Genomic DNA, 14592 nt, shown 5'->3' on the forward strand with positions numbered 1-14592 from the left:
GTATGTGGGGTATGTATGTGGGGATGGTGAGTGCACAGAAAAGGGGCAGCTGGAGGAGACCTGAGAGCAGGGGGAACCTCAAGGGACGCGTCACGAGAAGGTGACTCCTGGATGAAGTGAGAGATTTTGAAGGACAAATGGCATGTAGCACGGTGGGCACTGTGGAGAAGGCCGATATTCCAGAGGGGAGGAATGGAAGAGAGAAGGCGGGGCGCAGCCCAGGAGAGTTAGAAGTACGGTGCTTCGCGATATCTGTGCCGACGTGTAGCCAGGGGCCCGCCTTTGTGCAGTGCTGCTCGTTGTTATTTTTTAAAATACTAACCTATTTTTATTCAGTATAATCAATATACAGCTAAAATTATTTATTGTTTTGTCACTGAGTCTTGTGTTATTCCAACTTCTGTTAGCATTTCAAAGAAAAGTCCTTTCTGGTATATCAAATTCTGTGGTGTTTCAAATTCTGTAATCCTCCCAGAGTCTAGAACAAGTACCCTGCAATGTGAAAAGAAGCCAGTCAGGTCATCTTAATCAGTTTTCCAGTTCACCCCCTTTTTTTTTTTTTGCTAATGTAAGGTTTAGATTACCATGTGAGTTATGTCACTATAAAATTTGGGGATCATGGAGCTCAAGAAGTATATCCAGTTTTCTAATATTCTGTTAGGATTAACATATTCTTCTAATTGTTTTAGAAAACAACTGTTTTCAGCACAGATAAAATTATTAATGGCATTCAGTATGTTGAGTATATTCAGTGGCTATCCCTGTAGAGATATATAGATAGAAAGATACGTTTTATTTCTGAAAACAAAGCGTACCTATCGGAATCAAGGATAGAATGCAGTCTGTGAGCAATCGTCAGGATGGTACAATCCGAAAACTCCTTCCTGACTGTGGTCTGCACCAGGTTATCAGTCTCAAAGTCGATGGAGGCTGTTGCCTCATCCAAGATGAGAATTTTTGTTTTCCGAAGCAAAGCACGAGCAAGACAGACAAGCTGCCGTTGTCCAACACTGTTAAAAAAAAATAGTAAAATAATTTCTATAGTGGACTTTATGGCTACGTTATTCCTGTTCTGTAATTCTAATCAACCTACAATTCACTCTCTAAGCCACACATTCATTCATTTATTCAAGAAATATTTATTTTGCCAAAAGAGACAAAGACCTCAATGTGAAGTTTATATTCTTGTGGGTAGACAGAAAAAATAAACATGATAAATGAGTAAAATGCATAGTAATAAGATGTCAAGCACACAGAAAGGAAGGGTATAGAATGTGGGCATGGGGTGGACGTTAGATCGGCCTGCCAGAGAAACCCTCAGTGGATTGAGGAAGCCGCCTTTTATTTCGACACCCTTAGGAACGGGAAAGTGAGCCATGAAGATTTCCAGTGGAAACTTGTTCCTGGTAAAGGGAACAGAAGATGCAAAATCCCTGAGGCAGCCAAGGGCTGGCCTAGCAAACAGCAAGGAGGCCAATGTGGCAGAAACAGAGGAAGGGAGGGAGACAGCAACCAAAAGGCTGAGTCACGCAGTGCAGGGCTGTAAGGATTCTAGTTCTCTTTCCTTGTGTCTCTGACGTGAAAGGGACTGTCATTGGGCATCAAACATCCAGGAAGAAAAAAGGAGCCCCTTATGACATTTTTTAGGAAGAAAGCTATTCTATTAGGAGTCTTTACAAAAGAAGACTCAATTAAAGAAGACTTTTCATACTGTACTGTTCCTTTTGTCCCCCTTTCTTCCCTTCACCAGCATTTCCCAGCCAGTGGCTACCATTTTATTCCTTGTCCCTCTTCCCTCGAGGGGAATCAGAAATAGTGTGCTTTGCATAGACCAAAGGAAGTCTTTGGTGACTCAGAAGCGACTTGTCTTTGAGGATAACTCAAAGTTTCTAAAGACCCTTGGAATCAATAACCTGACCAAGCTTTGTTCTCAGTAGCTTACCTGAGGTTTTCACCACCCTCTGAAATCTCATGCAGCAGCTTCTTGGGAAGGGACTGCACAAACTCTTTTAAGTGACACAGTTCTAGCACCTCCCACAGCTGGCTGTCAGAATACTTGTCTAGGGGATCCAGGTTCATTTGAAGGGTTCCAGAAAATAAAACAGGATCCTAGAGAATAAAATCATCACCAGTAACCTCACTGTCACACGATGCACAGATACATTTAAAAAATCAGATTCAGCAAATAAGGAAAAAGCAAAATGATCAGACCTAAATAGGTATAAAATACATTTTATATTGAAAACAAAAGAAGAAGAGAATCAGAATTAAGCTACAAGTGAGATAAATCATTATTAATTTCCTGATCGTCTTTCTCCTTAACAATGTCAATACTAACCACAATAGTAATGATGATGACAGCTGCTCTTTGGTCAGAGATATAGGATAACATAGAATAGAATAAATGCAAACTATAGTATGGATGTAATATTATCAATCAGCATACCAACCCAGAAAGATGGAAGTCAATATTGCCATTTTATAGGTAGTGACCCGGAGGTTCCAAAGAGCTCCTGACCAAATTGTCCAAAGACACAGAAGGTAAGTGGTTGAGTAGAATTCAAATAGGACAAGTCCATGCTCTTTCCAACTTCCCAACATGCCTGGTGAAACTGTACTATACTATACCTGTATTTATTATTAAGAGAGGAATGACTAATATCTCTTCATTAAATTTTCCCCTGCAAGAATTCCATTCAAATTTGCTTTTGAAGTAAATTCATGAATACAAGCACATGTCTAAATAATATGACAAAGAGATTATAATATCTTAAGATATTTTTAGAAGGTAATACAAAGATATCTCATAAATGCTCAGCTTAAATCTCTTAAACTCAACTGAATAAGTCATTTTTGACTACAGAGGCATATTCTTGAGCCAATTTGCATACTTGTTAATGATCAACTTCCTTTGATGCCACAGATAGACAAATCAAAGGACTTGAGCAAATGATCTAACTGAATTATTGTTCTTTTCATCTTTTAAAATGTTTTTAAATTTCAAATCAAAAGAGCAAAATTCTACACTCACTCTACCAACTAAGCAAGAGCTTTTGTAATTTTTTTTCTTCCAAAAGACACCAATGCATGTTTCAGTCTGATCATCCACTTCATTCAAATTTTATTTGCATTTACTATTATGAAGGAAACTTTAAAGCAATGTACCAGTTTTCAAACTAACAAATGCATTTAAGAAAAAACTTTAGAGTAAGAGTGTTTAATAGGATTCAGTTATGTAGTGATTTTTCATAATGCATGTAAAATGCTCTGGCTTCACAAAATGAATTTAGATGCTTGGAAAGAACACATTGGAAAAAAAAAAGAGAGTGTTAAGAAAGTCTACTAACAGAACAGACTTTACCTGTGGAATAATATTAAGTTTGCCCCGAAGATCATGAAGTCCAATAGTTGATATGTCAACTCCATCAATAATAATTTTGCCTCCTGATCTTTCCACAATTCTAAACAGGCAATTTGAAAGTGTTGATTTGCCTGCTCCGGTCCGTCCCACAATTCCAATCTGTAATCAAATGATCACGAACAGTTTGCACTGTGCTTTAAGAGACTGGGGCCTTTGCACTGACCACAGATACATTAGATGTCAGGTCAGTGGGATTTAACTTTGCCAACCAGAATGACCCTGACTGGCATGGAATATGTAATGTGAATGCTCATTACTCACTGGAAAGGCTTAAAATATGTATTTCCTCTACATTTTAGTAATTTAGTAACCACATAACCAGAGCATGCCAGCAGCGTCAGAAGAGGCAGGACATTCGTGACCTATTCTGGGACTAGCAATCAGGAGTGTGGCCAAAGACAACTCTGATAATGACATGGTTTTCTTGGGACTTTCAAAATGAGGCTTCTCTACTCTTCCTCCCTCAAATAAAACAAACATAAACAAAGGAGACAAGAACCCTTTGCCAGAAGGATAGAAAATCCAAAGGAATGTTTGCAAATTCCCTTGGTGTATCAAAACAGCTGCTGCTTTAAAACTATAGGAGGTGGCCACAAATGACATCTGAGGATCTTGGATTCCTGGACAAAATAATCACCTTGTCATAAAGAGCAAGTGATGGCATATATTCCTTTGACCATGAGGACTAAAGCAATCCCTTCTGGGTGTTGATTTGTACCGTGGTGTTAATGGGAACATAACGCAGAGAAAACATTAAAGAGGTTGGTTTGCCCTCATAAAAGATCTTAACTCTGACACACTATACCAGAAAAATCAGGAATCCGTTAAATTAACTGGCATAATCAAAATTCCACAATGAGTTCACTTGTTCCAAAGACATTTTTTGTCCTTGATATTACTGTAGTGGACCTGGTTTAGAAATTTAGAAAAAGAAATGTTTGGGGTTACAAAAGCCAGAGCTGCAAAAGGAAAAATAGGATATTGTTATTAATTTTTGTTCATTTTTTTTTTACTTTTACTTACTTCTAACATCTTTCTGTCTAGGGAAATAATATGATTTTATAAAACATTTTTTAAAATGTGGGAAAAATTATAGAAGTAGAAATTATTTATAATCCTGTCACCTGAACAGAACCACTATTTATGTTTTACAACTATTCTAGAATTTTTGTTATGTGTTTACTTGTTTACTTTTTTAAAATGGAAAATTGATATACTATTAACACTTTTGTATATAGTTTTTATTAACCAAATTATTTCCCCATCTCACTAATAATCCTGGAAAACATGTCATTGACTATACAGATATTCTCTCCTATGAATTTAGTGTATTTTAGGTAACTTAGTTTTATTGTCTTATTATCACTCTTAACAGAGAAGTAAAAATAATAGTACACTACTACTGGGTATATATATCCAAAGAAAATGAAATTCGGAACTAGAAGAGAAAACTGCACTCCCATGTTCATATTCCCAATAGCCAAGATATGGAAACAACCACTAAAGAATAGAGAAAATGTATATATATGCATGCGCGTGCACGTGCACACACACACACACACACACACACACACACAATGGAATACTATTCAGCCATAAAAGGACAGAAATCCTGCCATTTTTAGCAACACAGATGAAGCTGGTGGACATTACACTAAGGGAAATAAGATATACAGAGAAAGACGAACAGTTGCGATTTTTTAAAAATTTTTTAATGTTTTATTTATTTTTGATACAGAGCATGAGAGGGGGAGGGGCAGAGAGAGAAGGAGACACAGAACCGGAAGCAGGCTCCAGGCTCTGAGCTAGCTGTCAGCACAGAGCCTGACGCGGGGCTTGAACCCACGAACGTGAGGTCTGACCTGAGCCGAAGTCGGAGGCTTAACCGACTGAGCCACCAGGCGCCCCAACGCTGTACAATTTTATATGTGGAATCTAAAAGTAAATTCGTAGTACCGCAGAGAAAATGGTGGATACCAGGGACTGAAGAGTTGGGTAGATGGGAAGATGTTGGTCAAAGGGCATACTTTCAGATGATATGAAGCACGTATTCTGGGGTTGTAAACTACAGTGAGCTGACTGTAGTTAATAGTGCTGTATTGTATACTTGAAATTGCTAAGATAGTATATCTTAGGTGTTCCTAGTGCATCTAAAAAAATTAAAGTGAAAACAAAAAACCTTGTAATTATGTGAGGTGATGGATGTGTTAATTAATTTGTGGTAATCATTTCACTATGTGTGTGTGTGTATATACTATCACATTGTACACCTTAAATAGATACATTATTTACTTACTAATTATAACAGTAAAGCTGAAAAATATAGTAAAATCATGTTTCATAATATAGTATGCACAATTTTAAAATATCTTTTTAAAATTTTTTTATCATTTATTAATTTTTGAGGGACACAGACAGAGCATGAGCAGGAGAGGGGCAAAGAGAAAAGGAGTCACAGAATCTGAAGCAGGTTCCAGGCTCTGAGCTGTCAGCATAGAGCCTGATATGCGGCTCAAACCCACAAACCATGAGATCATGACCTGAGCTGAAGTCAGATACTTACCCTACTGAGCCACCCTGGCACCCCTAAAAATACCTTTTTTTAAAAAAAGGTTTATTTATTTGGAGAAAGACAAAAGAGAGCATGAATTGGGGAGGAGCAGAGAGAGAAAGAATTTCAAGGGGGCTCCACATTGCCTGTGCAAAGCCTGATGTGGGGCTCAAATTCACAAAACTGTGAGACCATGACCTGAGCTGAAATCAAGAGAAGGATGCTTCACCAACTGAGCCACCCACGTGCCCTTAAAAATACCTTTTTTAAAAGAGGAAATTTTTTCTATATACAGCAAACTGTTGAGTTTAATACCGTCATATGAAATTTGAACAAAAGACCATCTTCTATTCAATACCATATTAAACTTTGACCTTAACAACAAATGCTTTCAGATAAAAAAGAGAGTGAAACTTATGAAATGTATATGGTACCTTCTCTTCTCCATGAGTCCGGAAAGTGATATCTTGTAATGCTAAGCCAAGATCATCTCGGTATCGAGCCTGATAATTAATAAATTCCACTACCCCTTTATTGGGCCATTGTGCTGGAGGCCTTGTGGACATTATCCAGGGTGCCTTAAGACAAGGAAATATTACAGTAACTACAATAAAAATACCTTTCCCTCTAAAAAATAATTCTCATGCATAAAAAACAAAAGTTATAGAAAACAGTTGTAGATATTTTGATTTCCTAAAAATAGTTTTAAACATTACCAGCCTAAAACTTCTCATCTAGTTACAAGAAAGCTTACAAATAAATTTTTAGAGATAACAAGGCTTACCATCTCCTATCCAGTTATTAAGAAGAGTCTTTTAAAACCCTACAGAGGAGCAGAAGGTAACTGTTTGAAATTATGGCTGAGAGGACAACAGTTTGGCATTCACTCATCGCCCAAATACTGAATATTTACTACGCTAGTCAGTGCTTCAGTCGCTGGAGATTTGGCAGTGAGCAAAAGAGACACAAATCACAAAGGGACAGAAGGAACCATACAGCCTATGGAAAATGTTAAATAGTGATAAAGCCTTGGAAGATGGTAGATAGGCGAGGTCAGTGGTGGTGGAGTGATTTTAAGAAGGGGGAGTCAGGAAAGGCTTAGTTGGACATTCTACGGGAACAAGCCATTTGGATGTGGATGAAAGCACTTTCCAGGAAGGCACCAAACAACACGTGCTGAGTTCCTGAGACAGGGGCCTGCCTGGGACGTTGGGGGAGCAGCAGGATGTGGAAGGACACGCAGGAGAATGTGGTGTCTGGGCAGCGAGGTGAAACATTTTCATGAGAGGGAGTGATGGCCAGTGTCAGCTGAGGGATCAGGGCAAGTGAGGCCTGAAAGGAGACCACTGATGATCCCCAGGGACAGATCCAGTGAAGTGGTGAAATTTAAAGCCTGTTAGGAGTGAGTCCAAAGTAGAGTGAGAGAGGTACAGGCTATTCCAGAGAATTCTGCTGTAAAAAAGTGCAGAGAAAAGGGGCTACGGGGAGATTAACAGAATTATCTGGACAGTTTCCTTCTTGCATGTTAACAGTTTTTATAACTTGAGTTATAAGATTACATAAAGATGATTTTTTAATGCTTATATATTTATTTTGAGAGAGAAGGAGTGCACAGGAGTAGAGGAAGGAGTAGAGAGAGGGGGAGAGAGAGAATTCCAAGCAGGCTCCGCACTGTCAGCCTAGAGCCTGCCACGAGGCTCGAACCCAGAAACCGTGAGATCATGACCTGAGCCAAAACCAAGAGTTGGACACTTAATGGGCTGAGCCACCCAAGCACCTACATGATGATTATTTTCAATGTGTGGCTGTGGGTGTTTAATGTGTATATATACACACATTTTATTGTTTTTACAATATGAAAATATATGTTAAAAATTTATGCATATAAACAAAAACTTTACATACAAAATATATATATAAAAATTTGAAAATATGGAAAATAATAAAATGATATAATGGTCATTACATGGCAATAGGCTAAGCAAACTGAATACTGATAATTGGAGGTTGTGAAGGTAGATTAATCTTCCATGAATTATGTGTAAAAAAGGAAGTTAAGACCTTAGGAAGAATTAAAGTTTAGGGAGGAGTTGGAGGATACATATATTAAATTTTTTAAGTTTATTTAATTTGGGAGAGAAAGAGAAGCATGGAGGGGCAGAGAAAGGGGGTGAGAGAGAATCCCAAGCAGGGCCCTCACTGTCATCTCTGAGCCCAATGTGGGCTTTAAACTCTCAAATTGTGAGATCATGACCTGAGCCAAAATCAGGAGTCCAGATGCTTAGCCTACCGAGCCACCCAGGCGCTCCAGCCTGTCGATAATATTTCAGCATATTTGTAGGTTGAGAGAGGCAAGGGGGTCAGGGTCCGGATATGTAGGAATTAAAGGAAGTGTTTAATGAAGCAAGGTCTGAGAGAAAACATGAACAGATATTACCAAAAATACAAGTAAACACTCAGGTTTTCTATTTGGAGGAAGGACACTCTTCCTGAGAGTTATGAGTAAAAGAGAAACATTTCATGAGGATTTAGATACCTTTATAGGTGGATTGAAGAAGATATAGAAACCTAAGTCAACTTTGACATCTGCCTTGTTAATTCAGGGAACTGGGAGGCAGAAGTAAATCAGATTAGTAAAATACAACGATAACTCAAATATTAAACTCTGTCAATAGTCTAATTCTACTTTAAAATTTTTTTTAAATGTTTGTTTATTTTTGACAAAGAGAGAGAGCATGAATGGGGAAGGGGCAGAGAGAGAGGAAAACACAGAATCTGAAGCAGGATCCAGGCTCTGAGCTGTCAGCACAGATCCCAACGTGGGGCTCAAACTCACTGACTGTGAGACCATGACCTGAGCCGAAGTTGGATGTTTAACGGACTGAGGCATCCAGGAGTCCTTTAAAAAAATAAACAACTTTTTTTTAAAATGTTGATTTATTTTTGAGAGAGCGAGACAGAGTGTAATTCTTCTAATTTTTTAAAGTTTATTTATTTTGAGAGAGAGAGTGGGGGAGAAGCAGAGAGAGAGAGAGAGAGAGAGAATCTGCTGGACTCCAGCTGCAGCAGGTCCAGGGGTCCCTGAAAGGATGGACGGTGTCGGCACGAGAGATTGATGAGAGAGCCACAGATTTTTTTCTTTGTTGTTCATCACCAAGCAGGCATCTCTGTTCAGTCTGCTTTGGTGTCTTTTTATTGGTTAAGCAATAACATGACATCAGAAAATAGAAATTGTTTACAGTTTCTAAGTCTTAGTGATAAGGTGCTTTAAATCATCAAAATACTTTTACAGAAGTATTTTTGTAGAACCACCCCAATTTATTCTTGGCACCAGTCCCCAAGGTTAAGAAAGTAACAAACCTATCTTACTTTGTACAGGTTGGTCTTTGGCCAATAATTATGACTCTGTTTTTAATTAACAAGTTATAACCAAGTCATGTAACGCACTTACAGTAAGGTTAAGTAAATTTTACAACCAAGAGAAAAACAAGATGTTTTTAGTAAAAAACAGGATAATATACATATTATTTAAGTTAGTAATGCTAAAACTAAAACATAGGTTAAATTGTATATAGATAGGCTGGAAGTTATTTTATCTAGCTCCTTAACCACAAGAGAAAGAATGTTTGTTAACAAGTTGCTAGAGAAAGCCCTTTCCTTGATGTACGCATAACGGGGGCCCTGTGTGTGTTGACCTTGCACCTGGGCTTCTAGTTTCTTATCCATCCTCATAACTGAAGTCAGTACAAGGGAGGGTATTTGTGACTCCAATTAGCAAGGGTATATGCAGCAACTTATGTCCGGTCCTTGTCTGTTTCTTATCTCTAAGTTAGGCTCTTCTCCGGGCCAGAGTTAATTGTAACTCTTGTGTTCTTAGCCCCCCCTTAGGTTTTGGGTCCGCAAGGCTCATTAGAAGAGCCTTTTGTCAAATATTTATAATGTTTTGATCCAAAATCTCTTATGCAGGGACAGGAAAATGCTTTTTCTTATGGGGTCACTGTGTGGGTAATATTGGCCTGATTTGGAACACTGTGAGGCCTAATCAATAGCAACAGGCTTAATTTCACATGAGCAGTAGTAGCAAGAAGAGACACCAGTTCCGCCTCTCATGGCAGGAGCCGGGCACGTCTGCCATTTCCTTACTGTGACCCTGTCATCCAGCAAGCCCGGTGCGGCTCCCGGCGAGAATCCAAAGCAGGCTCTGCACCACCAGCATAGAGCCTAATACTGGGCTCACACTCAGCAACATTGAGATCATGACCGAGCTAAAATCATGAGCCACCCAGGCACCTCTAATTGTTCTCTTTTCTAAATTATAACTAATCAAAGGAGACAAAACAAACTGATTTATTCCCCTCCTCCTTCCCATGCACAGAGATGCTAAGGATGAGTAAACAGAACAGAAGGTATAAGCAATAAAGATATAGTTATGACATTTGCACAGGCTAATTATGAGAGGACTATATTAAGACACCTTTCTCGACATAAAATCCTCACAAAGTTATAATCTTAGTCTGCATATTTAACTCTACATTGGTAGAGGACAATCACTGCATCTTCTAAAAGCAGGTAATCATATTTCATTTTTGTAACATAATTGAAGTCAGGTTGTATCTTACTATTTATTACTATCCTAATTTAGTTAGCTGTGGTCTTCTATTTTTGTGATATATAAAATAATGGTGTATTTCACAATGTATTACATTTTAATTTCATTGAAATGCTGAATATTAAAACGAATTTAGAAAGGCAAGGTTTGTTTAAAAATTTATTTTTTTACTTTATTTTTTTAAACATTTATTTATTTTTTAAAAGAGAGAAAAAGAGAGAGAAAAAAAAATGTATGAGCAGGGGAGGGGCAGAGAGAGAGGGGGAGACACAGAATCCAAAGCAGGCTCCAGGCTCTGAGCTGTCAGCACAGAGCCTGATGTGGGGCTCAAACCCACGAACTGTGAGATCATCACCTGGGCTGAAGTTGGACGCTTAACCAACTGAGCCACCCAGGTGCCCCAAAATTTATTTTCTTAAATATCAATTCAAGGTGCATTACAAAATCTTAATCCTGTGTCTATTTATTAGTTATTTAGGAGTGCTTACCTCTTTGGCCATATTTTCGTATTCACAAACTCTTTCAATGGAAACTGCATTGGTTTCAATTTCACAAGCTTTCCTTACCCAAAAATTCAGAGATTGGGTAATCTGGAGGGAAAAACCCAAGAGCTTAATGACTGGTTCTTTATTCTTTTACATAATATGAATAATACTTTATAAAGGTTTACTTTTCATCATTTTCATATACTTTGATCTCTTCTGATTATTTAACAACTTTAGAAGTAAATACATTTATACATTTGCACACAAGTGTTTCTGTATGTTAAACTGATTAATATAAATAATTTTTCTTTGCAGAAGACAAGAAGAATATAGTTCAACAGGTATTGAAGGAGTTCATACTTAGTGTAAGGAATGATTACTTGGGTGTAAACCCAAGCCTGTAAACCCAAGACTGATGGGCTATGCCTCAAGAAATGTACATCCCAAGTGAGAAAAATACTTGTGCACAATGTTACCTTTGGCAGGTTTCACTGGAAGCAGGATTCTCCTAACGTTTCACCACTGTTGACTCCTCTTGTTTTTTTTAACTCTACTCTCTTCTCCCCCTACCCATAAATATAGGTCTTAATTCATCCTATTTCTGAATATCAAAAAACTCTTGTCATTTCAGTTTTTCCTTAAGTTTGGGGACAAGTAATTTGATGACCAACCTGACCTGAACTGATATGAGGTTCTTCAGAATTTTTATTTAACCCACTTAAACATCCACATATTTTACTGCAGAACAAGTAGTTTGATTATGGGATTCTGCCCCAGACCTTGACTATGGTATGTGTGTCATTATTTCCTTTCTATAAGATAAGTTCTGAATTCTGAAATGCAACTGGCCTTAATTAAGCATCTTGGATAAGGGATGAAGAGCAAGTACCCAAATCATCTAGACTTATCCTCTAACAATGTGTAATTATACTAAGTAATTTAAGGAATATTCTGTTTTACAAAGAGGGCATGAAGAGAATCATACCACCAATACTTTTCAATGTAATATAAAATGGGCTTATTAGGGAAAAACATAAGCAAAGAAGGAGCAGAATGTGTATTCTCCCCAGAATTTGCACTACCTCCTTAGTTAGACTGGGTGAAACTGGATTGGCAGGCCACAGTGGAGACGCCCTGCCCGTGTTACATTCTGTTACATTCTATCAATCCATCCATCTGAGAGCAGGAAACTTCCGGGTTACTATGTAACAGCAGGAGTTTCCTGGTCTTCTCGCACTCAGCCTGTTCCTTCTGTGAGCTGACTTAGAATTGCTGAGCCTGCTCCCTGCTAGTAGCACCAGAGGAAGAAATGAGCCTTCAGGGTAATCCAGATTTGTCTCTCATTACTTAGTTAATACAATCTATAATTCAGACAGGCAAAGGAGGGGAGAGTTTAATTAATTGGATTATAAACATATCACATACCACAAAATCATTATTACTTACATTTAGGGCATAGGATATGGACAAGCCAACTATTGCTGAATCTATCGAATTGCCAGCCAGCACAGCAAGCAGTGCAGCAAAAAATACCATTAAGTTGCCAAGGAATTCAAGTCTAACAGACAGCCACCTGTGATAATGGAAAATATTCTTCAACTGAGATGCGGAAGTTTTGGTGCACTTGGTCTGAACTCTCCTCTGGGAAATGGAAATGTAAACATCAATAGCTTCTTTCTTTTTTTCCTCACTTGCTTAGAACTCAGTCAAAATAGGACGGTTGCAGTGATGATACATGAAAGGATTCCTCTGCATAAAAACACACTTTACTTTTGCTGAACTTTGCTCTAAAACTTAATCAGAATTAAAAATCAAAAGAGAGGGGCATCTGGGTGGCTCAGTTGGTTAAGCATCTGGCTTCAGCCTAGGTCATAATCTCATGGTTCATGGGTTTGAGCCCCACGTCGGGCTCTGTGCTGACAGCTAGCTCAGCTCCTGGAGCCTGTTTCAGATTCTGTGTCTCCCTCTCTCTCTCTCTCTGACCCTCCCCTGCTCATGCTGTCTCTCTCTGTCTCTCATAAAACCAATAAAAAACAGGAAAAAAAAATAAGAACACCAGCTAAAATGATGCATCATATTTTAAAATCCTATTGGAAAATCAATCACCTTTCTGAATACATATTCTTTTTTCTATGGTAAAATTCATCTCCAAAAGTTAAAATGTGCCCAGCTATTATTTAATATTTCATTTTCCCTTTTATATGCAATGATATTATAAAGCATTGTTTGCAAATAGAATATATTCTACACATATAGACTATAACAGAGTCATTTCTTTAGTAATTCCAATAGCAGCCTATATGACCTTCAAAAAACTCAGGACCTTATTTTCATTCAAAGTAGCATGTGCTTTTATATGAATATAAATGGATACATTTTAACTTAGATGTATATTAAATATTATAAACAGTTAAGGCTTTCTTCTTTTTCTTTTTTTAATAATTTCATGAAATGCAATGATAAAACATTCTTTCGGTTTAGAAGTCAGTGCACAAGACATCTAAAAAGAGACCGGTCTTGAGGTAGGTATACTGATATCACTTACCTGTTTGAAATTACATTATTGTAGAAACAGACCAAGTTCTCATTCACCACCTCTTTGTTTTGCTGGATGAACCTCTGTTCGTGTCCAAATGCCCGGATAGTGGACACCCCTGATAAAGTCTCACTAAAGTGGGAAATGACAGGAGAGCGAGATGCTCCTGCCAATCGTCGGATCTGCCGAGAGCTTGCCACGTAGTATCGCTAACCAGAAAACAGAAAGAGGCCATTGGAAAGATGTAGCAGAAATTGATTTAATAGTTTGAAAATGGCAAGACCCTTGAGTGTCCCTCCAAAAATGAAGTTCAAGTTCAACCTCCAGTACCTGTGAGTGTGGATTTACTTGGAAATGGAATCTATGCAGATGCCATTAAGGATCTCCAGATGGGATTATCCTGGATTTAGGGGGGGCCCTAAGTCCAATGCTGAGTGTCCTTATAAGAGAAAGAAAAGGAGAAGGCAAAAACACAGGGAGAAAGCCATGTAAGGATGAGACTGGAATAATGTATGCATATTGGCATAAGCCAAGGAAAATGCCAAGCATTGCTGACAGCCACCAGAAGCCAGAAGAGAAGCATGATACCAGTTCTCCCTCAAAGGCTCCAGAAGGAACCAACCCTATGTACATCTTGAGTTTGGACTCTTGGCCTCCAGAACTGTGAAAGAATAAAATTTCTGTTGTTTTAAACTACCAAATTTGTTACAGGAGTCTTAAGAAACGACCCTTGACACAGTAAAACACCCAGATTCTAGAGAGCACAACTAGAACAGAGGTAGGCAAAGTTCCACTTCGATAACCCTTTCAACCAACCATTACTTAATACCTACTACGGAAAAAGCTCTATGTCACATGCTGGAAATGTGACCAGGGAGTTAACCCATTAAGTGAAGGAGGTGTACAAACAATACTATTTTTGTTCCTAAATATAATCATGAAAAAAAAAATTTTTTTTTTTGGTCTACAGCCCCCTCCCCCACCCCAGTG

The 14592-nt window shown here is 38.2% G+C and overlaps 1 protein-coding gene across 3 annotated transcripts in view; it reads right to left on the bottom strand.

Moving 5' to 3' along the window:
- Window positions 1-340: 340 nt before the first annotated feature.
- LOC115291618 (multidrug resistance-associated protein 1-like) overlaps window positions 341-14592 on the bottom strand; it is a 91342-nt gene continuing 77090 nt past the window's right edge. For all 3 annotated transcript variants that reach the window (XM_029939137.1, XM_029939136.1, XM_029939135.1), the window contains 8 exons: window positions 13612-13811; window positions 12513-12639; window positions 11070-11171; window positions 6407-6550; window positions 3362-3520; window positions 1943-2109; window positions 816-1010; window positions 341-492 (listed from right to left, as the gene is read on the bottom strand). In XM_029939137.1, the coding sequence (XP_029794997.1) occupies window positions 363-492; window positions 816-1010; window positions 1943-2109; window positions 3362-3520; window positions 6407-6550; window positions 11070-11171; window positions 12513-12639; window positions 13612-13811 (1224 nt within the window). In that variant the 3' untranslated portion in view covers window positions 341-362. The remainder of the gene's footprint in view (window positions 493-815; window positions 1011-1942; window positions 2110-3361; window positions 3521-6406; window positions 6551-11069; window positions 11172-12512; window positions 12640-13611; window positions 13812-14592) is intronic.

The sequence above is a fragment of the Suricata suricatta genome, chromosome 5, assembly GCF_006229205.1.
Source record: "Suricata suricatta isolate VVHF042 chromosome 5, meerkat_22Aug2017_6uvM2_HiC, whole genome shotgun sequence".
Taxonomy (NCBI): domain Eukaryota; kingdom Metazoa; phylum Chordata; class Mammalia; order Carnivora; family Herpestidae; genus Suricata; species Suricata suricatta.